At 45.0% G+C, this 23087-nt stretch overlaps 3 protein-coding genes across 3 annotated transcripts; 1 reads left to right on the plus strand and 2 right to left on the minus strand.

Moving 5' to 3' along the window:
* Positions 1-282: 282 nt before the first annotated feature.
* LOC109770221 (protein STRICTOSIDINE SYNTHASE-LIKE 7) lies at positions 283-2591 on the plus strand. Its single transcript, XM_020328930.4, has 4 exons — positions 283-893; positions 1451-1758; positions 1842-1974; positions 2086-2591. Exons 1-4 carry the CDS (start codon positions 318-320, stop codon positions 2359-2361), a joined length of 1293 nt encoding a protein of 430 aa, XP_020184519.3. The 5' UTR covers positions 283-317; the 3' UTR covers positions 2362-2591.
* Positions 2592-17845: 15254 nt separating this feature from the next.
* Positions 17846-19068, minus strand: LOC141030015 (uncharacterized). The gene is made up of 2 exons (XM_073506155.1): positions 18541-19068; positions 17846-18454 (listed from the first exon to the last, which is right to left on the minus strand). Exons 1-2 carry the CDS (start codon positions 19066-19068, stop codon positions 17846-17848), a joined length of 1137 nt encoding a protein of 378 aa, XP_073362256.1.
* Positions 19069-21684: 2616 nt separating this feature from the next.
* LOC109770220 (glutathione S-transferase F11) lies at positions 21685-22942 on the minus strand. The gene is made up of 2 exons (XM_020328928.4): positions 22646-22942; positions 21685-22548 (listed from the first exon to the last, which is right to left on the minus strand). Exons 1-2 carry the CDS (start codon positions 22845-22847, stop codon positions 21989-21991), a joined length of 762 nt encoding a protein of 253 aa, XP_020184517.1. The 5' UTR covers positions 22848-22942; the 3' UTR covers positions 21685-21988.
* Positions 22943-23087: the final 145 nt, after the last annotated feature.

Below are 23087 nucleotides of genomic sequence, written 5' to 3' on the forward strand. Positions count from 1 at the left end.
GGATTGAAAGTTTTCTGAAAAAAAAAATTCACATGTACACGCACGCTCTCTCTATGTTTTTTTTACTTTTCCCAGTGGTTGCTGTCCCTCTCTTGTTTTTCTCTGTCAGTTCTTTCACGGCTTCTCCGTGAGATCCCGTGTTGATCAGCACGTCACGTATTTTCAACAAAAGAAACCTGTCGATTTCAAAAAAAAAAAAAAACCTGTCCACACAGATCAGGGCGAAGTCACGACAAAAGCATGTCGACAAAAGATCAAGCGAGCCCGAGTCGTCTTCGTCCGCTTCCCACGGAAACAATCTACTTCCTGGAAAGCAAATGCTGTATCTATACATAAATACAGAAGCTTCCGCGCTGAAGGTACACACTCTGTTCACGGAGGCGGCCAGCTCAGATAAGTGCAAGGTCTCACTGCCTCGGCACGTCGTTCGTGCAGTGCAAGGTCTCACTGCCTCGGCACGTCGTTCGTCCAGTGCAAGGTGTCCCTCCCAGGCTCCCAGCTCTGCGATGGCGACCGGGCTAGGAGTCGCCGCGAAGGCCGTGCTGCTGGTGCTAGCGCCGGTGGTGATCTCCGTGGCGCTGTACAGCCCCAAGGACTTCTCTCCGGCGGAGCTGCCGCCCGAGCACAGCTTCGGCCCCGACGTTTCCGCGCCGCGGCACGACGCCCGCGTGCTGGCCGCGAGCGAGCGGATCGGGGAGGGGCTGCTCCCGGGCCCCGAGGACCTGGCCTACGACGCCGCCGGCGGGTGGCTGTACACCGGGTGCGCCGACGGGTGGGTCCGCCGCGTGAGCGTTCCTGGCGGGGACGTGGAGGACTGGGCCTACACCGGCGGCCGCCCGCTCGGCGTCGTGCTCGCGGGCGACGGCGGCCTCGTCGTGGCGGACGCGGATAAGGTGAGTCAACTGCTCGAACCTCGCCTTGCTTGTCGACTTTGTTGTTTCTTTAATAGTTCTTCCTCGATCTCGAGACAAAAAGTCGCCATTTTTCGGGCTTCCTCTCGTTGGACTGAGGTGGTTATAGCATGAACTATGTACTATGTTGAGTTGTTGACAATCTTCAGAAATCAGAACCGTTTCTCACTTAAGTTTCACCAATCGAGAAGACAAAGGTAGATCAATTGACTTTGGCAGGCAAAAGGTCCTTGGCAAAAACTCGCTATGTTGAGATGATACTTCGCGAAAAAAGAAGAAGAGATGATACTTCGCAAAATCTTGGCATAGAGAATGGCCCACCAAATTGCACGAGGCAGTCAAGTCTTTCTGATTCTCTATTAGTACTAGTTGCATCGTGGTACAGCTCAACGCTCACATGACAAACGAGAAGCATCACATCACAGACATGAGTTGACTTCCATAATGAGGAAATTACTAGTCAGATAACCAGTAACAGCGCTAATCAGCAGTCACAGTATCGGAAAATTACTGAAGACCGTTGGATGGCCAATTGGCAGGGCTTGCTAAAGGTGAGGCCGGACAAGACGGTGGAGATGCTGACGGACGCGGCGGAGGGCCTCAAGTTCGCCCTGACGGACGGCGTGGACATCGCCGCCGACGGCACCATCTACTTCACCGACGCCTCGTACAAGTACAGCCTCGCGGACCACTTTCTGGACGTGCTCGAGGCACGGCCCCACGGCCGGCTCATGAGCTTCGACCCCTCCACGCGCCGGACCTCCGTGCTCGCCCGCGACCTCTACTTCGCCAACGGCGTCGCCGTCGCGCCGGACCAGGACTCGCTTATCTTCTGTGAGACGGTCATGTAAGCAATGCACACCCCGCCCGTTGTGCGTACATATGAAGCTCGTACGCTTCGATCTGACCGGCTGACGCCATTGACTGCAGGAGGAGGTGCTCGAGGTACCACATCAGGGGCGACAAGGCAGGCACGGTGGAGAGCTTCATCGACAGCCTGCCGGGGCTCCCGGACAACATCCGATACAACGGCGAGGGCCGGTACTGGATCGCGCTCTCGGCGGTACGCACAATTTTGCAGCCGAAAATCTTTGCCCTGCCACCGCATATTTCTTGGAACCTGCATGGTAAAACTAATCAAATCGCGTTGCCGGCGATGCGTGCGTGCGTGCAGGGGAGGACGCTGCAGTTGGACGTGTTGATGTGGTCGCCCTTGGTGCGGAAGCTCGTGTACATGGTGGGGAAGTACGTGATGGCGGTGCCGCAGGGCCTGAGGGACTCGGGGACGATGAGCGTGGCTCTAAACGGCGAGCCGGCGACCATGTACACTGACCCGGGACTCGCGCTCGCCACCGGCTGGCTCAAGGTCGGGGGCTACCTCTACTACGGGTCGCTGGCAAGCTCGTACATCAGCAGGGTCGACCTCACCAAATCATCCATCGAAGCCTAGCTAGCTAGGACGGTCAGCTCATCATCTCTCGATTGATTAATTGTTCGTTCTGATGATGAACTCGTGGTACTTTTTCTTTAAGGGGAGTTGTACTCGCGAACGCTCTTATATTGTATTATGGGACGGAGGGAGTAGATGATACCCCACACCTGTTGCAGAAATATTTTGCAATGTATTTCAATCAGGGTCTGTCTAGAACATATCTAGATGTGACATAGATGTCCACTCTATTTGTGGTCTATTTTTTTTCTATTTTTTTGTTTCTTGTTGCTGCATTATATATTTGTGGGAGCTTAGATGTGACATCCTTAAAAAACATCTAGATGTGAATTAGACAAACCGTTTCAATAATGGACTTTGCTAACTTCCTACTGTTCGGAAGTTAAGCAATACATCAAGACGATCTCCCCCTTCCTAATCACGCATGTACTAGTATGCATGCATACTCCTCTCGCGAGTGCGTGCATGTAGACTCTCTCCGTGTTGGATAATAGTTGCATGTAGAAAAAAATAAAAAAGCTGATGTCACCAAAAATTCCATCTAAAAATAAAATTCAAAATGTTTTGTAGATCAAACCGTCGCTCCGATTGAAAAACTGTTTTCACATAAAACATTCGTAGTGACGAGATCTTCGAAACTAGATCTCATGTTGATACATTCCGATGACTTTTTTTCTGGTAAAAAGTTACCACGTGTGCTACATAAGTTATCATGCCTATGGTGCATAAGTTATCATGTTGTTTACATAGAAATTACTGGGACATAAAAAGGTTCCTCCAACCTTCTCTTCACAAGCACATGCGTGCATGCATTAGAGAGATTTTTTTTAATGTCATCCTAGTTCTCCCCTATTCGAAACTTCAAAATATTTTACAGCTCAAAAACCGTTGGTCCGATAGACCTTCGAAACCTGATGACTTTTTTTATATTGTGACGAGACCTTCGAAACTAGATCTCATGTTGATATGTTCTAATGACTTTTTTTCATGCAAATAGTTAAGGTTGGGCTAAGTAAGTTATCAGGTATGACGATTGTCTATTATCATGCTATTTACACATGAGTTACCGTAGTACATTTTCAACAACATGAGTTATCGGGGGGGGGGGGGGGGGGGGGGGGTTCAAACAACTTCCTCCCCTCCAACCACCCCTAGATCAAACTTACCGTGGTATTTATATGTAAGTTAACACCTCCCCCACCCCCGGTAAAGTTATCATGGTGTTTGCGCATGAGTTATCAGGTTTGTGGTGTGTAAATTATCATGCTATTTATGCTGAAGCTATCGGGGATGTCTTCAACAACTTTTTCTCCCGGGTTAAAGTTATCATGGTGTTTGTGCGTGAGTTATCAGATTTGTGGTGTGTAAATTATCATACTATTTATGCAGGAGCTATTGGGGAGGGGGGGGGTGTCTTCAACAATTTTTTCTTTCGGGTCAAAGTTATCATGGTGTTTGTGCATGAGTTATCAGGTGTGTGACGTGTAAATTATCATGTTATTTTGCATAAGCTACCAGGTGTGTATTATACCACATGCAACTAGATAACTACGAAAATGAACCATGTTGATAACCATAGTATATCTGGCCCAATAACTGCCTAGTAACCATATTGGTAATTATAGTACATCTAGCCCGATAACTACAAAATAACCATGTTGGTAACTATAGTACATCTAGCCCGATAACTTCAAGAAGCTACCGCCGTCTTGTCTTACTGAGCTGGACACAAACCTTAACAAAACTTAAAGCACCAAAAACAGAGCACTCCCGCCGGCAAGCGCCGGGATCCACCGCGCACCCATGGCGATAACGCCACCGGAGGCGTGGTAGATGGACGGCGCTGCCGACGGGAGGTAGAAATCCTAGCCGGCTTTTCGTTTGTTGAGGTGAGACTCATGGGACTGCATGACATTCTATGTTATTAACACACAAGTTGTCGGATATATGTTTCTAACATTTTTCCAGGATCCAAGCTAGCATTATGTTTGTACGTAAACTATCAGGTCTATGATTTATAAATTATCGTATTATTTCCATAGAAGTTAATAGTGTATGTTGCAAAACAACTTTTCTTTCCGGGTCAAAGTTACCGTAGTATTTCCACGTAAATTAACGGGTTCGCGGTGCGTAAAATACCGTGATATTTACATAGAAGTTACCCGGGCATATTTTCAACAACTTGATTTTTCTTGGGTCAAATTACCAATAAAATTGTTTGTATGCATGCCTAATTCCACAAGTAATATGTACGTAATGATAGACTAGAGAAGCTCAACAAAAGAAAAGAAAACGGAAAAGCCATTTTCCGTACGGTCAATAAAACAACTAGTCTGATGTTGTATAGCTATTTTAAAGCCAGACGGATCAATAAAACAACTAGTCTGGTGTTTTTCTCAATTTCGTATCAGAAATGATATACAAGAAGTAAGTTACCTACACCTAGTCATCAAAGGAATTTAGTCGGGCTAGTTGAGATCCTAGTAAGTCATCTAGTAAGTCACAGGCTCAAATCCCACTAGCATCCACTTTTTCTTTTCTTTTTCTCTCGCATTTAGTATAGCTGGTCAAATAGTACACTTTGTTCAAAACATGCAGCAACGAAGCGTTAGCGGGCTCGTTGTTGACCATGTAGTCCAGAGGCATGTATTTTTGCAGGCGAGAAGCGAAATCTACTGACAGGTGCGAACAGTTCGGGCCGTGCGATCGAAATTCGACGACTCTGGAATCGTGCAGATCTGACGCAAACTGCCAATCGGCGGGATTTTAGCTTTCTCGTTCAATAATATATGATCGATATTTGTAAATTTCAAACGTTCGGATCTTTCCCATAGATCCAAACGATCTGCATGCCACCAATTTTTTATCACGCGAGCCTCCCGTAATTCCCTTTTTTGTGTCTCCTTAATTAACGGGATTTTAATTGCAGAATCTATTAATTGAGTTGATTTAGTGTCCTGACTCTTAATTATAACATGATTTAATTCCCTCGTATCCTAATTGGTATATGATTAATGGGCTCCTAATTATGCGTACTGCCATTTAAAGCTGCCTTTTCGTTTTAAATCAAAAAACTGAGTGCATGGGATAGGAATTGATCTCTTAACCTCACCATTCAAGGAATGCAAGACTAACCAACTAAGCTAGCGATTGGATATGTACAATAAGTAGAAATATGATAGTTAACCTTTTTTCACTTTCATATGAGCTAAAAAAAGCATTTTTCCTCTTGTGTTTTTTTGGATTCCTCAAGGTGTCTTGTAGTCCCTATATACCAACTGGTTGTATACCTTGCCCATGTAGGCTTGTTGTAAATATCATGACAACTTCATATGAAGGATTTTTTGGGTTGAAACATACCCCGGTAACTTCTGTGCAAACGACATGGTAATTTGTGCACCGGGACCCGATAACTTACGTCTAAATGTCATGGTAATTTCGACCGGGGGTGAAAAAATTATTGAAACATCTCCCCCATAATTTATGTGTAAACAACACAGTATTTTCTACATGGCAACCTTGATAACTTAGGCACAAACACCACGACAACTTTGACCTGAAGGAAAGAAGTTGTCAAAAATCCATCGTGACGAGACCTTCGAAACTAGATCTCATGTTGATATGTTCTGATGACATTTTTTCATGCAAATAGTTACGGTTGGGCTAAGTAAGTTATCAGGTATGATGATTGTCTATTATCATGCTATTTACACATGAGTTACCGTGGTACATTTTCAACAACATGAGTTATCGGGAGGGGGGGGGGGTTCAAACAACTTCCTCCCCTCCAACCACCCCTGGATCAAACTTACCGTGGTATTTATATGTAAGTTAACACCTCCCACACCCCCCGGTAAAGTTATCATGGTGTTTGCGCATGAGTTATCAGGTTTGTGGTGTGTAAATTATCATGCTATTTATGCTGAAGCTATCGGGGATGTCTTCAACAACTTTTTCTCCCGGGTTAAAGTTATCACGGTGTTTGTGCGTGAGTTCTCAGATTTGTGGTGTGTAAATTATCATGCTATTTATGCAGAAGCTATTGGGGGGGGGGGGGGGGAGTGTCTTCAACAATTTTTTCTCTCGGGCCAAAGTTATCATGGTGTTTCTGCATGAGTTATCAGGTGTGTGACGTGTAAATTATCATGTTATTTTGCATAAGCTACCAGGTGTGTATTATACCACATGCAACTAGATAACTACGAAAATGAACCATGTTGATAACCATAGTATATCTGGCCCGATAACTGCCTAGTAACCATATTGGTAATTATAGTACATCTAGCCCGATAACTAAAAAATAACCATGTTGGTAACTATAGTACATCTAGCCCGATAACTTCAAGAAGCTACCGCCGTCTTGTCTTACTGAGCTGGACACAAACCTTAACAAAACTTAAAGCACCAAAAAACAGAGCACTCCCGCCGGCAAGCGCCGGGATCCACCGCGCACCCATGGCGATAACGCCACCGGAGACGTGGTAGATGGACGGCGCTGCCGACAGGAAGTAGAAATCCTAGCCGGCTTTTCGTTTGTTGAGGTGAGACTCATGGGACTGCATGACATTCTATGTTATTAACACACAAGTTGTCGGATGTATTTTTCTAACATTTTTCCAGGATCCAAGCTAGCATTATGTTTGTACGTAAACTATCAGGTCTACGATTTATAAATTATCGTATTATTTCCATAGAAGTTAATAGTGTATGTTGCAAAACAACTTTTCTTTCCGGGTCAAAGTTACCGTAGTATTTCCACGTAAATTAACGGGATCGCGGTGCGTAAAAATACCGTGATATTTACATAGAAGTTACCCGGGCATATTTTCAACAACTTGATTTTTCTTGGGTCAAATTACCAATAAAATTGTTTGTATGCATGCCTAATTCCACAAGTAATATGTACGTAATGATAGACTAGAGAAGCTCAACAAAAGAAAAGAAAACGGAAAAGCTATTTTCCGTACGGTCAATAAAACAACTAGTCTGATGTTGTATAGCTATTTTAAAGCCAGACGGATCAATAAAACAACTAGTCTGATGTTTTTCTCAATTTTGTATTAGAAATGATATACAAGAAGTAAGTTACCTACACCTAGTCATCAAAGGAATTTAGTCGGCCTAGTTGAGATCCTAGTAAGTCATCTAGTAAGTCACAGGCTCAAATCCCACTAGCATCCACTTTTTTTTTCTTTCGCATTTAGTATAGCTGGTCAAATAGTACACTTTGTTCAAAACTTGTAGCAACAAAGCGTTAGCGGGCTCGTTGTTGACCATGTAGTCCAGAGGCATGTATTTTTGCGGGCGAGAAGCGAAATCTACTGACGGGTGCGAACAGTTCGGGCCGTGCGATCGATATTCGATGCCTCTGGCATCGTGCAGATCTGACGCAAACTGCCCGTCGGCAGGATTTTAGCTTTCTCGTTCAATAATATATGATCGATATTTGTAAATTCCAAATGTTCGGATCTTTCCCATAGATCCAAACGATCTGCATGCCACCAATTTTTTATCGCGCGAGCCTCCCATAATTCCTTTTTTTGTGTCTCCTTAATTAAGGAGATTTTAATTGCCGAATCTATTAATTGAGTTGATTTAGTCTCCTGACTCTTAATTATAGCATGATTTAATTCCCTCGTATCCTAATTGGTATATGATTAATGGGCTCCTAATTATGCATACTGCCATTTAAAGTTGCCTTTTCGTTTTAAATCAAAAAACCGAGTGCATGGGATAGGAATTGATCTCTTAACCTCACCATTCAAGGAATGCAAAACTAACCAACTAAGCTAGCAATTGGATATGTACAATAAGTAGAAATATGATAGTTAACCTTTTTTCACTTTCATATGAGCCAAAAAAAGCATTTTTCCTCTTGTGTTTTTTTGGATTCCTCAAGGTGTCTTGTAGTCCCTATATACCAACTGGCTGTATACCTTCCCATGTAGGCTTGTTGTAAATATCATGACAACTTCATATGAAGGATTTTTTGGGTTGAAACATACCCCGGTAACTTCTGTGCAAACGACATGGTAATTTGTGCACCGGGACCCGATAACTTACGTATAAATGTCATGGTAATTTCGACCGGGGGTGAAAAAATTATTGAAACATCTCCCCCATAATTTATGTGTAAACAACACAGTATTTTCTACATGGCAACCTTGATAACTTAGGCACAAACACCACGACAACTTTGACCTGAAGGAAAGAAGTTGTCAAAATTCATCGTGACGAGACCTTCGAAAGTAGATCTCATGTTGATATGTTCTGATGACATTTTTTCATGCAAATAGTTACGGTTGGGCTAAGTAAGTTATCAGGTATGATGATTGTCTATTATCATGCTATTTACACATGAGTTACCGTGGTACATTTTCAACAACATGAGTTATCGGGAGGGGGGGGGGGTTCAAACAACTTCCTCCCCTCCAACCACCCCTGGATCAAACTTACCGTGGTATTTATATGTAAGTTAACACCTCCCCCACCCCCCGGTAAAGTTATCATGGTGTTTGCGCATGAGTTATCAGGTTTGTGGTGTGTAAATTATCATGCTATTTATGCTGAAGCTATCGGGGATGTCTTCAACAACTTTTTCTCCCGGGTTAAAGTTATCACGGTGTTTGTGCGTGAGTTATCAGATTTGTGGTGTGTAAATTATCATGCTATTTATGCAGAAGCTATTGGGGAGGGGGGTGTCTTCAACATTTTTTTCTCTCGGGTCAATGTTATCATGGTGTTTGTGCATGAGTTATCAGGTGTGTGACGTGTAAATTATCATGTTATTTTGCATAAGCTACCAGGTGTGTATTATACCACATGCAACCAGATAACTACGAAAATGAACCATGTTGATAACTATAGTACATCTGGCCCGATAACTGCATAGTAACCATATTGGTAATTATAGTACATCTAGCCCGATAACTAAAAAATAACCATGTTGGTAACTATAGTACATCTAGCCCGATAACTTCAAGAAGCTACCGCCGTCTTGTCTTACTGAGCTGGACACAAACCTTAACAAAACTTAAAGCACCAAAAAACAGAGCACTCCCGCCGGCAAGCGCCGGGATCCACCGCGCACCCATGGCGATAAGGCCACCGGAGACGTGGTAGATGGACGGCGCTGCCGACGGGAGGTAGAAATCCTAGCCGGCTTTTCGTTCCTTGAGGTGAGACTCATGGGACTGCATGACATTCTATGTTATTAACACACAAGTTGTCGGATATATGTTTCTAACATTTTTCCAGGATCCAAGCTAGCATTATGTTTGTACATAAACTATCAGGTTTACGATTTATAAATTATCGTATTATTTCCATAGAAGTTAATAGTGTATGTTGCAAAACAACTTTTCTTTCCGGGTCAAAGTTACCGTAGTATTTCCATGTAAATTAACGGGATCGCAGTGCGTAAAAATACCGTGATATTTACATAGAAGTTACCCGGGCATATTTTCAACAACTTGATTTTTCTTGGGTCAAATTACCAATAAAATTGTTTGTATGCATGCCTAATTCCACAAGTAATATGTACGTAATGATAGACTAGAGAAGCTCAACAAAAGAAAAGAAAACGGAAAAGCTATTTTCCATACGGTCAATAAAACAACTAGTCTGATGTTGTATAGCTATTTTAAAGCCAGACCGATAGATAAAACAACTAGTCTGATGTTTTTCTCAATTTTGTATTAGAAATGATATATAAGAAGTAAGTTACCTACACCTAGTCATCAAAGGAATTTAGTCAGCCTAGTTGAGATCCTAGCAAGTCATCTAGTAAGTCACAGGCTCAAATCACACTAGCATCCACTTTTTCTTTTCTTTTTCTCTTGCATTTAGTATAGCTTGTCAAATAGTACACTTGGTTCAAAACTTGCAGCAACGAGGCGTTAGCGGGCTCGTTGTTGACCATGTAGTCCAGAGGCATGTATTTTTGCGGGCGAGAAGCGAAATCTACTGATGGGTGCGAACAGTTCGGGCCGTGCGATCGAAATTCGACGACTCTGACATCATGCAGATCTGTCGCAAACTGCCAGTCGACAGGATTTTAGCTTTCTCGTTCAATAATATATGATCGATATTTGTAAATTCCAAACATTCGGATCTTTTCCATAGATCCAAACGATCTGCATGCCACCAATCTTTTATCGCGCGAGCCTCCCGTAATTCCCTTTTTTGTGGCTCCTTAATTAACGGGATTTTAATTGCGGAATCTATTAATTGAGTCAATTTAGTCTCCTGACTCTTAATTATAGCATGATTTAATTCCCTCGTATCCTAATTGGTATATGATTAATGGGCTCCTAATTATGTGTACTACCATTTAAAGCTGCCTTTTCGTTTTAAATCAAAAAACTGAGTGCATGGGATAGGAATTGATCTCTTGACCTCACCATTCAAGGAATGCAAGACTAACCAACTAAGCTAGCAATTGGATATGTACAATAAGTAGAAATATGATAGTTAACCTTTTTTCACTTTCATATGAGCCAAAAAAAGCATTTTTCCTCTTGTGTTTTTTTGGATTCCTCAAGGTGTCTTGTAGTCCCTATATACCAACTGGTTGTATACCTTGCCCATGTAGGCTTGTTGTAAATATCATGACAACTTCATATGAAGGATTTTTTGGGTTGAAACATACCCCGGTAACTTCTGTGCAAACGACATGGTAATTTGTGCACCGGGACCCGATAACTTACGTATAAATGTCATGGTAATTTCGACCGGGGGTGAAAAAATTATTGAAACATCTCCCCCATAATTTATGTGTAAACAACACAGTATTTTCTACATGGCAACCTTGATAACTTAGGCACAAACACCATGACAACTTTGACTTGAAGGAAAGAAGTTGTCAAAAATCTACCCTGGTAACTTTTGTATAAACATCATGGTAATAACGCATCACATACATGATAAGTTAGGTACAAACACCATGATAACTTGGACCCCGATGAAAAATTATTGAAAAATATAACCTCGATAACGTTTGCGTGAATATCATGGTAATAGAAGCACTGCATACCTGAAAAACATATTTCTGGGACTTTATGTGCGAATAACACTGTATAATACACACAATAAAGTTGATAACTCACTACAAACCCCATGGTAACTTTTGACCCTGGGATAAAAGTTTGTTGAAAACATACCCTGATAATTAACTTGTGTGTAAATAACATGGTAATATAGATACAACAGAGCTGATAACTTATTGAATCCAGGCGTGATAACTTTTTGACCAGGGAAAATGTTATTAAAAAATACCCCCAATAACTCATGTGTAAACAACATGATAATACACACACATGAGAGCTGATAAATCATATACAAATATTCCGGTAATTTTTTGACCGAGGGAATGAAAATTGTTGAAAAACATACCCCGATAACTTTTATGCAACATGATAATATACACAACCAAGCTGATAACTCACTGCAAACATCATAATCACTTTTCGACCCTAGGATAAAACTTGGTTGAAAACATACCCCGGAAAATTTTGTGTAATTGACACGGAACTTATGTATGACAGACGTGATAACTTACGTGGCCCAGATGTGAAAACTTTTGGTCCAAAAAAAGTCATCAGAACATATCAACGTGGGATCTAGTTTCGAAGATCTTGTAGAGACGATTTTTTTGTGAAGACGGTTTTTTAATCGGAGCGACGGTTTGGTCTATAAAACATTTTGAAGTTTGAAAAAGGAAAGAATTTAGGATGACATCAACTTTTCGTCCTTTAGTGCATATATGCATGTAATTAGAGGGAGGAATGCACGTGAAAGAAAAATTAGTCATTCTAATACATGCATGTATATAATTAGAGTGAATTAAGGATCATTCTTCACTATTGCTAAAATCCGAACGTTTGATAGTTATAAAAAGTCCATATATGATTGTATGGAACATTAATATTTAGGATATGATAACTGAAAGTACATGTGATTTATTGTGTTTAATTATTGCACAGTTGTATATTACTTATTGAATATTTCCCCACAAAACAATAATATATGTTAAATATAAATAGTACTCTATAAGAGAGAAGTCCACATTTCAACCTTAAATTGTCACAAATGTCTAAGAATCAACACTAAACTTTGAAACCGTCTAAGTTACACAACCCTGAACTGTCAAAGCCGGTCAAGTTTCAAACCTGTTCTCTTTTCGAAGTGGTTTTTGGTGAGTTGAAGTGGTTTTGATTTATCGCTCAGTCAGCCCGCCTAGTGAGCTTCCATGTCACCCAATATTTTTGTTGAATATGTATCTTTCTTGTATTTTAAATATGTTTGGCAAAGAAGTTAGAAAGTTTCCCAGATTGATCACTACGGTAGTGTTGATTTTACATAGTTTTTCAATCTTTCCCGGACACTTTCATTTTTTGGTCAAATTTTGAAGAAAAATGTGGGTTAAATATGTATTTCGCTTGCACTTTTTAATCCGTCTGGTAAAAAGGTTTGAAACTTTCTAAGAATGATCACCATGGTGGTGTTTGCTTTACAAAATGTTTTCAAAGTTTTCGGAAACTTTCATTTTTTTGTCAAACTTTGAAGAAAAATGGGCCAAATATGTATTTTGCTTGTATTTTTTAAATATATTTGGCAAAAATATTTGAAACTTTCCCATAATGATCACCATGGTAGTTTTGATTTTGCAAAATATTGCAAAGTTGTTTTGGACACTTCGAATTTCTTGTCAACTTTCGACCAAAAAAGGGTTGAGTATTATTTTGCTTGTATGGTTTAATCCATTTGGCAAAATAATTGAAACTTTCCCATAATGACCATCATGGTAGTGTTAATTTTACATACATTTCTGGATTTTTTAAAAACTTTATTTTTTGTGACGTGGCATCTAACTGGGCAGTCGACTGGTCAAAACCACCCATGTCATTTTGAGGAGAGGGTGGGATTGAACTTGACTGGTTTTCATAGTTCAAATTTCTAACGTAGACAGTTTCAAAGTTCATGTTAATTTGAACTAAAACCACGACGAGTAATTTGGAACGGAGGGAGTAGATGCTTGTGACTGTTCAGGTTTGATTCTCATAGCATAATAGAATGAAAAGAAAATCTCATGCATGTTTGCAGGTTTGAGGTAGGTTTTTTCTATGCATGATTGCGTGTTATGGTTGATTTTTTTCTCATGCAGGTTGCACACTAAGATGGCATGCCTACATTTGTGATAAATATATTAGTGGGGCTAGCTATTTAGATATATAAGACAATGGCGCTTACAATTTGCGAAGAGACATGCACTTGGGATCAATTTTCACTTTGTTTTCAAGACAAGGAAACTTTACTTCCGATCTTTGTATTTCGAGATAACGAAGTGCCAACTAAAACTCCACGTAGGCTTCTCTTTTTTGGTAATGCCAATATGGCTAGTACTACTGATTTTCATATTCAGTTACTTCATTCACAGTTAGACGAGCCTTTATTGAACAACAAAAGACAATGGTTCATCGACCCAGTTACACGAGACTATGTGCCTCAAAAATCTCGCCAAAGTCATAGCTAAATCGAATCCAGCTATGGAAATAGCCGCACAAACCCGTAGAGAACCAAACATCATTGAATTGCCTTAATAATAGTATAACATCACATACAACAAAGATTATCGGTAGTGCTAAGCATATCCGCTGAGGCACCACCCCTATCTAGGCATACATCCTCTCCATCATCACTAAAAGAAGCGGTTGTCGAAGAAGACATCATTGCTGGTGACAATGCTCATGAATACATGTCGGCGAATAATGACAAGACTAACCCTTGTCCATGATGATCGGTGCGGGACGAAACTCCCAAGCTCCTTGGTAACAATCAAGCAAGCAACACAGAAATTGGATTAGAGAGGACTTGTATTGGAGTAGATAATATCTCTATCAGAACAATGTCATCGTAACACCAAGATGTAACCAAAGTAAACTTCAAACAAACATGCTGAGAGACGAGAAACTCATCCGAACTGTACCGGTGCGAGGCTGGAGGCCGATGGGAGCTGGGATTGCATCGGCAACTAGGGCTTCTTTCCAACCCCGTCATGTGACTTACTCGTAATCATATTTTTTAAATGTAGATAGGTTCATCTTATGAAAATTTATGAAAGAAATAACATTCACAAAAAAGATCCAAAAATGCTAAAAAATGCACGTAGGCATGTTCACTGTTTGTGTTAATTTGTTTTTTTTTTCATATTGCTGATATTGCATGTTTTTCTATGTTCAACTGCACTTTCACTTTTTTATTATTTATTTTCTTCATTTTGTATTTTTGCAATTGTGACTTTTTGTGTACAATTGCACTTTCACTTCCTTTTTTTATATTGGTTGCAATTGTGCACTCTTTTAGTGTAATTGCGTCTTTAATTTTTCTTTCGTTATAAATCTGTACTCGTCGCAATTGTTTTCTAAATTCACACTCTTTAAGAATTGCGAAGAGGTGCAAAGAGACTTAATCGGTAATTGATATTTTTCGCGTTGGATGATATGCGATCATGTGACATGCACGTTTGTGTGAGTTGCGCCAACCTAACCGTTCGACTCGGAAAAGACAGTCTCCTAATAAAGATTTGTATAGTTTCAAAATAGAAAGCTTTGCAAAAAAATGGCAGATCTTTTTCAGGGAAAAGAAAATGGCAGACCTTTTTTTGATATGAAAGAAAGTGACAGATTTGTTTTTGTGAGGGAAAGAAAGTGGCGGATGGAGTCCTAAGGGCCGCGCTAGAACAAAAGGGCCTCAAACCCATAGTAGCAAACCGCAGCGCCTACGCTTTCAGCCCAGCTTGGCAGGACTGCAAACATTAGTCCAAATTGAAATTGTTTTTTTATTCCCAGTAACACGTAACGTAGTTGAGTCGGTGCACCAGCCCAGCCCCGTAGGCGCTACGTCCTCTTGGAGTTGGAGTCCGCCTCGGCCCCGTCCCCAGCCGTGTATATCAAGGCGAGCACGCAGCGCCGTCGCCCCAACGAGTTTCCCCGGTGCGTGCTGCAAGGTTTCCGTCCTACAGCGCCCTGCCCTCGCCATGCAGATGCAGTCGGCCGACGACGGCCCGACGGCCCCACCCGTCGCGGCGCTGATCAAGCGGCACCGCCCGTGGGAGGAACTGCAGAACGTGGCCCTCGCGATCATCGACCACACCTACGCCGCGGCGCTCCAGATCGTCGGGGGGACGCAGCACGAGGCGGCCGGCGTCGTGAAGCTCTGCCGGCCCATCGACCCTGCGGACCCGGACTCGCCGGTGCTGACCGTCCACGCCGGCGCCGGGCACTGCTGCGTCGCCTTCAACAACACGCGCGGCGACGCGGAGGCGTTCCTGAGATACACCTGCCCGAGGGGGAAGAGCAGGCCCACCCACTGCCTCGACCGGGCCACCATCAGCATCTCGCCGGGGACGCTCCACCTGGCCCGCGTCCACGACAGGCATCTCGCCGCCGGGGGCTACAGGGGCCGCGTCGACGAGGTCGGGAGCAGCCGGCGGGAGCTCGCGATACTCGACGCCATCATGTCCCGCCTGGATACCGCGATAGGCGTGGAGCAGGAGCTGCTCCTCAAGGCGAACGCGGCCCAGTGCGGCTCGTCCCCGAAGGTCGCCGAGATCAGCGAGGTTTTCAAGGTCCTCAGCGAGATGAGAAGCGAGATGGACCTCGAGGCCGTCATGCGCAGGAGACTCCAGAAGCGGCGCTGCCAGCCCGAAGAGGTCATCACCGTCGCCCGCCCAGATCAAGATGAGCACGCCGACGCGACCGAGGTGCTGGCCAAGAGGTTGAAGACGCTGAGAGTACGCTCAAGCTCTAGGGTGCAGCAGATGGATGTGCTCGAACAGACTTGCATGAGTGGCTCGTATGATAGATGATATGGCCGCGGCACGTTATTTGCATCTGGCTACTTTTGGCTTCCGCGATCGATTTTCTACTCGATTGGGACATTGATTCTGAGCCGCGAGGGGCCTACCACAAGCAAGGAGCTCTCCAGAGACCAGAGCGGCTCGGTTGGATCGCAGATGGTGGAGATGCTGCAAGGGAAGAGGCGAGTCCACCTCGAGTCTACGAGCAAAGAATTGACATGGTCGGGTATGTCTTAGCAATGTTATCAAGCTGACATGGTAAACAAGGCCTGAGGAATTAAGGAAGAATAGAAAGGCACATATGTTGCACACCTGTGATCCAAGGAGGACGGAGAAGTATTTCCTTCGATCATGTCATCGCACTTGACAGTTACGACTTAAGACAACTTGTAATTTCAAGCAGTACCTCCACTCCTTCGCATCATTGTTGACTGATTATATATAGGTCGGTCCACCTTTTTCTTTCCGTCGAAATCATAGAACAATAGCTCTACGATATATTTTCCATTAATTTTTTTAAGAATATGTATAAATGCCGTCTACCCGTCCCAGTCAAATCTCTCATCAAAGGTTATAATATTGGGGTTTGGTCCGGAAAATACACAGGAGCTCACACCCCTATACGAATATTAAATATAAAAAATACAAAAAAAATACAAAAAATCTGAAATTTGGGGATATCAAACCTGGTTTCTCAATCTATTCCTGTGTGAAATTTCATGAAAAGAATACCAGAAAACGTATCTGTGGCGAAGGAAATATTGTCCGAGCAAAAATCTGTCCAAACATTTTTTCTATACATAGAATTTGTTTTGTCTTTTTTGCTACGGATACATTTTCTGGTATTTTTTTCACGAAATTTCACACAGAAGCAGGTCGGGAACCCAGGTTTGATATCGCAAAATCTCAGATTTTTTTTTTCAAATTTCTCGGTATTTTTTAAATTTAATATTCGTATAGGGGTGTGGAGCACCCGGGTGCTACAAATTCGCTTCCGGTTTGGTTCGCTTGTTAACTAGTTTTTTTTTTCAAAAGTACGCCAAAGACGTACCATATTTTTATAGAAGAAGAAGAAAGCATAATTACAAGATGTGTGGCTCAAATGCGGACATTCGGCACACACGATTACACCAACACCAACACCACCAATGCTACACCTAAGCTAACTCCTCAGAAAACGTTGTAGCCCACCAACACCACCTGCCGCTTGCGACCACTCTGCTACCTCTATTAACGTACAAGTGACTAGCTTCGGAGGATTTTGTTGTTGTTCCACCCTATTGAAGACTCTTGCATTCCTTTGCTTCCACAGAGCCCAGAGAACCACAGTGACTGTGGTGTCAAACCCTCTCCTGTCCGCCCCTAGAAAACTCCTTCTTGCTCGTAACCACCACTCCAAGGTAGTCTCAATGGTTAGCGAGTGAGGGGTGTTAATCTGCAGGGTGTCCCATGTAATGTGCCAGACCTCCCGAGCGTACGGGCACTGCAGAAGGATGTAATCAACATTGTCCTCATCCTGCAGGCAAGTGTAACATGATGAGCTCTCATCCTGAAGTCCATGCCTAGCCCTTCTGTCTGACATACATATCATGTACTGCATCGCCAGCCAAACAAAGAGTTTGCACTTTAGAGGAGCCCAGCTCCGCCAAACACACTTAGCCACGGCGACTTGGGCCATCCATTGCTAAGACTGCTATAGACTGATTTAGTGGAGTATTGTCCAGAGGTTGAGCATGTCCAAGTAAAGGCATCCTGCTCGGTCTCGTTTCTGTCGACTGTCGCCACCGCATGGCGGAGGTGCATGCATTGCATTTGGGCCATGAAAGAGATCTCTATTTGGCAGTCCTCCATCCATCTGTTGTTGAGAAGTGCCTGCTGCACCATTCTAGTATTGATCACCCTCGCGTTGACCGTCGCAAGCAAGAGTGGAGCTATGTCAGCCACTGCGTATCCATGAATCCACCGGTCCCGCCAGAACAACACCTTATCCCCCATGCCAACTGTGATGTGAACCAGACTGTCAAACACCTCCCTTGCTAACCTGTCTTCGATCATCGGTAATCCCTGCCAAGGCCTCGCTGGCTCCGTGCGCTTTAGCCATTCCCATCTGACCCTTAGCGCCAAGGATTGGTATTGCAAGTTCTTCACACCAAGCCCTCCGTGGCACTTAGGTCGATATATTTTGTCCCAAGCGACGAGGCAGGGGCCTCCGCAATCATTAGGTGATGGACCGGCCTGGTGGAGATGATAGATTGCACCAGAATCAGCCGTCCGTGTCGTTGGATCAGCCCCCTTTGCCATGCGGGAACAAAGTACCTTACTTTGTCCAACATGGGTTGCCACTCCGCGCGTGTCAAATTCTTGATAGCTAGTTGTAGGCCAAGGTACCAGCACGGGAACTCGGCTAAGTCACACTGAAGCAGCGTAGCCACCCTCTGCATGTCCTCCAAGTCACCCCTAATCACAATGGCCGATGACTTCCGATAGTTCATCCTAAGCCCGGATGCTTCACCAAATGCTTTCAAAGCCTCCTTCACAAAACTCAGATCCATGGCAGTAGGTTTGATAAACAAGGCCACGTCGTCAACATATATCGAGATCCTTTGCATGGCCGTGATCCCTTGGAATGAGCTGGGCACGCCAGTCTCCATAGCTCTCTGTATGAGCCTCGTCAGAACATCCATTGCGATGACGAAGAGCAAAGGCGAAATAGGATCACCCTGACGCAGCCCGCACGCGTGCCCAAAGCTCTTCCCAGCCATGCCATTGAGAATCACCTTGGTGGTTGCAGTTTGCAGTAAGATCGCCACCCAGGTCATCCATCGCGTGCCAAACCCCTTGGCTGTCATGACCTCCAATAGGAAAGGCCGTGACAAAGAGTCGAAAGCCCTCGAAATATCAAGTTTCAGGAACACTCTGGGCGTTTTACGTGCGTGAATCTTCCTCGCCACTTGTCTTACGAGGAGGAAGTTGTCATGTAGGTAAACCCGGGCATCGGCAGCCCGGCCCGACGACCCGGCCCGAAAAACCCGGGCCGGGCCGGGCTTGACGTTCGGGCCGGGCTCGGGCTTTGTTTTGCAGCCCGAAAGATAGTCCGGGCCAGGCTCCGGCTTCGATTTTTCTGTAATTCGGGCCGGGCTTGCACGTGCGCGTACTAAAAAACAACGTTCGGGCCGGGCTTTCGGGCTTGATTTCGGACCGGGCTCGGGCTTGAAAATAGGGAGTATTTTGGGCTTCGGGCCGGGCTTGGGCTTGAGAAATGAAGGTCGGGCTTTTACAAGCTCAGCCCGAAACCCGGCCCGGCCCGACGTTTGCCCGGGTTTACATGTCGGTGCCGACCCTTGATGAATGCTGATTGATTGGCTTCAACGATCATGTGCATCTGTTTTCGGAGCCGGTTAGCAAGAACTTTGGCAAATAGCTTGGGCATGCTATGTGTAAAACTAATCGGCCGAAAGTCACCAATCTCCTCCGCATCCGGTTTCTTGGGTATGGGGATGATATGCGCTTTCTTCAGCTTCCCAAATCCCCTTCCATCCCAATGTAGAGCTTCAGCATGACGGCCATAACATCCTTCTTGATTATTGGCCAAGCACGTTGATAGAAAGCCGCAATGTATCCGTCAGGTCCCGGAGCGCGGTCAGAGGGGATTTAACTAGCTTAAACTGTGTGTGTGAGAGAGAGCACATGCCGTTTCCATGATGTCATGCAGGGCTTTGAAGATCTCGTCTTGGATGTTGTGGTTAGTGGCAGCAGCAGCAACATTAGATGGGCGGGTGCTGGGCCGTCGTCAGACGTGTACAAGGTGTGTGCGGTGCATGACGTAGCGTGACGTCTTCACTAGAAACGGCATCAACTAGCCGACGTTCGTCACCAACACATTCCTCTCCTAGACACCACCGGGTAGAAACCCGCCTCACTCGACCCACTGGCGTTGCCACCAACGCACGACGACGCGGGATCAAGCCAATTAGCTCGAGATCATGTCTCATGTCTTGAATTGGTGTCCCGAACAACCTTACCCTGAACATTAGCGACCCTTGTCACACGACCTGGTCAACCCTGGTTCATAGCAGCTATTATTTGCTCCGTAGCGAAGTACATGTGTTGTGCTAATATTGGGAAACAGGTACAACTATGTTAGTAAAGAAAAACAGTAAAATTAAATTTTAGAAGAAAAAGCAAAAATATATATTAGATAAAACGACGGAATTAGAGAAAATACACGAATAATTCATAAATGACACTATATTGCTTGATTTTATGAATGTTTCCGAACTTCTTCTCCTTCCTCTCACATCTTTTTTTGAGATTCCCTTTTAAAATTTTCCTGCAATTAGTCTTCGGATTTCTGATATCCGTCTCAAGAAATCCTTTTGTGTTGAAAATTATGTAAAATCACTGCCATGTCATCCATCCATCCATTCCGAGCTTTTTACTTGGAACCAATACTCTTTGACGAGAGACCAAAGTTGTATGGGCTGTGCTACGCGTCGGCTAGCGGATCTTTTTAAAAGATCCGCCGCCTCGACAGCCGTTAGATCTGGCATTATCAAACGACCCAACTCTGTCCTCACTATTGCAACAAAGACGATGTTGCAGAAACCTTTGCAATATAGCTCATGTTGCAGAAACATTTGTAACAGATGTTTTTTTCAGCTTCATCTTTTCGCAACAGAGATGATGTTGCAGAAAAAAAATTGCAACATGGATGATGTTGCAGAATTTTTTGCAATGAAAGGATGTTGCAGTGCACCGTCGTCGTTGCCGTCGCCGTTTTGCAACTCCGTCGTTGTTGCAGAAACTTGTCGGCGTGCATTCGCACGGCCTAGCGGGCATGGGCGGCTTCCACTGCGCGAGGCTGACCCGACGGTGTTGTAGCATTGGTTCTGCACCCGCTTCGCCGCCGGGGACGGGGACCTCCTGTCGCGATCGCGCCGCAGCGGAGGCGGCATGGCTCTTCCCGTCGGCACCTGGGTGGCTCCGACGACGACTGCTCGGGCCCGGCCGCCCTGGTCGCCCCGCCATGGCCGGGGAGGCCACCGCCGGCGGAGGTTGTGTCATCGTCATTGTCCTCCCTCACGCGGTTCCTTCCTGGTGGGTCTGCAACAAACTGCTTGTTGTGGTCTATCTTTTGAAACTGGCGCTCAGTTGCAAGAATATATGTGGCTAGCATTTCAGTGGAGATAAGGATGAATGGAGATGCGGTGGCACGGGCCCATGAAGATGTGTGGCAGATGTAAGACCCCGCGGATGTTAGAGGAAAGATCGGTCGGTTGATCACCAGCTTTTCCTAAGTTGTATACATGAAGTAAAAAAAAAGGTTTGTCATGTTTTAGGTTCTACAATAGGGCTACAATGGATGACCAAAATATTAACATTCTCCAAGGAAATTGCACCAGAGCTGACGATAGCGTTCATACTAGTTCAGATCGGAAAATTCGTGTTCGTGCTTGTCAGTGCAGTATCGGAACCAAAAGCAGGGGAAAGCATTTTATTACACTTATTATTACACGATTCAAATGATCTTTGGACCGCAACAACAGGAAGGCAAGGGCGAAACACCCATGCCAATGAAGAACACAACGTATACGAGATTATTCAGAACAACGAAAACGCATTACAGGGCAAAGAAATCAATCGAAACTGTGAAGCGCAGTATCGGAAATGCCACGGTAAATAGTGTATGTGGTGGGGCAGTGGGCGACACCTTCTCGCGGAGCGGCGGCCGTGCGCCGCGAGGAGGCGTACGGCGATCGTGCATGGAGATCAGAATGGCGCCTCGGCGGACGGCGGGCGCTGCAGGCTCTTGACGTACACCCAGGACTCGCGGCTCGAGACGTCGGCCCACCAGCGACTGACGTTCCTGCGGGACTGGATGAGGCGGGCAGAGCGCTCGTCGGAGGCGAGGCGGTCGGCGTTGGGCATGTGGGAGAGGTCAGCAAGGGTGAACTTGTCGCCGGCGAGGTACTCGGCCTCCTCAAGCCGCTGGTCGTAGATGTCCAGCACCTTGCTCAGATCCCTGCTGCTCTTCTCGAACAGCTGCTTCATCTCCTCCACCTTCTGCATGTGGGACGGGCTCATCATCATGTCCCGCTGCTGCTTCTGCTGCCTGCCGGCGCCGCCGTCATTCCTCCCGTCGAGCGGCATGGTGCGCGGCAGGTAGGCGAGGCTGTAGATCATGTCGGCGCTGGGCACGTCGAAGCTCTGCGCCTCCGTCTGCAGCCACTGCTCGATTGACGAGCGCTCCAGCGCCCCCGTCCCGATGAGGTCCAGGTTCCCCTGCCTCTTGTACTTGTCGGCGATGTGCCTCAGGATCTTCCTCGACTCTGCACCCACGCGCATCATCCGCACATATCATCAACATATACTAAGTGTGAATCATACAGATGAAAATCTACGGACATTGTTTGTTGTGTTGCTTACCGACGAGGGTGACGCTGCCGTCCTCGAAGGTGAGCGCCTCGCCGTGCGGCTGCAGCTTGAGGTACTGGGGCATGCGGTTGGGGCCGCGGAAGGAGTCGACGCGGATGAGCTGGAACTCGACATCCTTCTCGAAGAGGCACGCCAGGACGCGGGCGACCTCCGACGACGTCGGCGACCCGAACACCTTCACGGCTCCCGGCATCGTCGCTGGTCACTCCCTCTGCTCTGCTGCTCAGTTGATCGTTGATCGATGGACGGGTGCTGTGTGGCAGATCTCGTTGTTGTTTAGGACCGGTCCACAATGGCCATATATATGCGCGCGCATGATGGAAGGTTGTGTAGCCGGGAGCCTGGGTCTGGGAGCAATACCTTGCTTCGCGACAGGTTCATGCAAAAGAGAAAGCAAAAAACTAAAGAGCAAAAGCGCTCAAAGTGCGAGCAT

This window comes from Aegilops tauschii, chromosome 1 (assembly GCF_002575655.3).
Source record: "Aegilops tauschii subsp. strangulata cultivar AL8/78 chromosome 1, Aet v6.0, whole genome shotgun sequence".
Lineage (NCBI taxonomy): Eukaryota > Viridiplantae > Streptophyta > Magnoliopsida > Poales > Poaceae > Aegilops > Aegilops tauschii.

What these genes read in the sequence shown, in the direction of transcription:
- LOC109770221 (XM_020328930.4), top strand. Translation starts at nt 318, where the DNA reads ATGCTGTATCTATACATAAATACAGAAGCTTCCGCGCTGAAGGTACAC. An exon ending in ATCTTCTGTGAGACGGTCAT is followed by an intron (nt 1,759 to 1,841) that starts GTAAGCAATGCA and finishes CATTGACTGCAG; the next exon opens with GAGGAGGTGCTCGAGGTACC. An exon ending in ACTGGATCGCGCTCTCGGCG is followed by an intron (nt 1,975 to 2,085) that starts GTACGCACAATT and finishes GCGTGCGTGCAG; the next exon opens with GGGAGGACGCTGCAGTTGGA.
- LOC141030015 (XM_073506155.1), bottom strand. Translation starts at nt 19,068, where the DNA reads ATGACAGCCAAGGGGTTTGGCACGCGATGGATGACCTGGGTGGCGATC. An exon ending in GGCAACCCATGTTGGACAAA is followed by an intron (nt 18,455 to 18,540) that starts GTAAGGTACTTT and finishes CATCTCCACCAG; the next exon opens with GCCGGTCCATCACCTAATGA.
- LOC109770220 (XM_020328928.4), bottom strand. Translation starts at nt 22,847, where the DNA reads ATGCCGGGAGCCGTGAAGGTGTTCGGGTCGCCGACGTCGTCGGAGGTC. An exon ending in CGGCAGCGTCACCCTCGTCG is followed by an intron (nt 22,549 to 22,645) that starts GTAAGCAACACA and finishes GCGTGGGTGCAG; the next exon opens with AGTCGAGGAAGATCCTGAGG.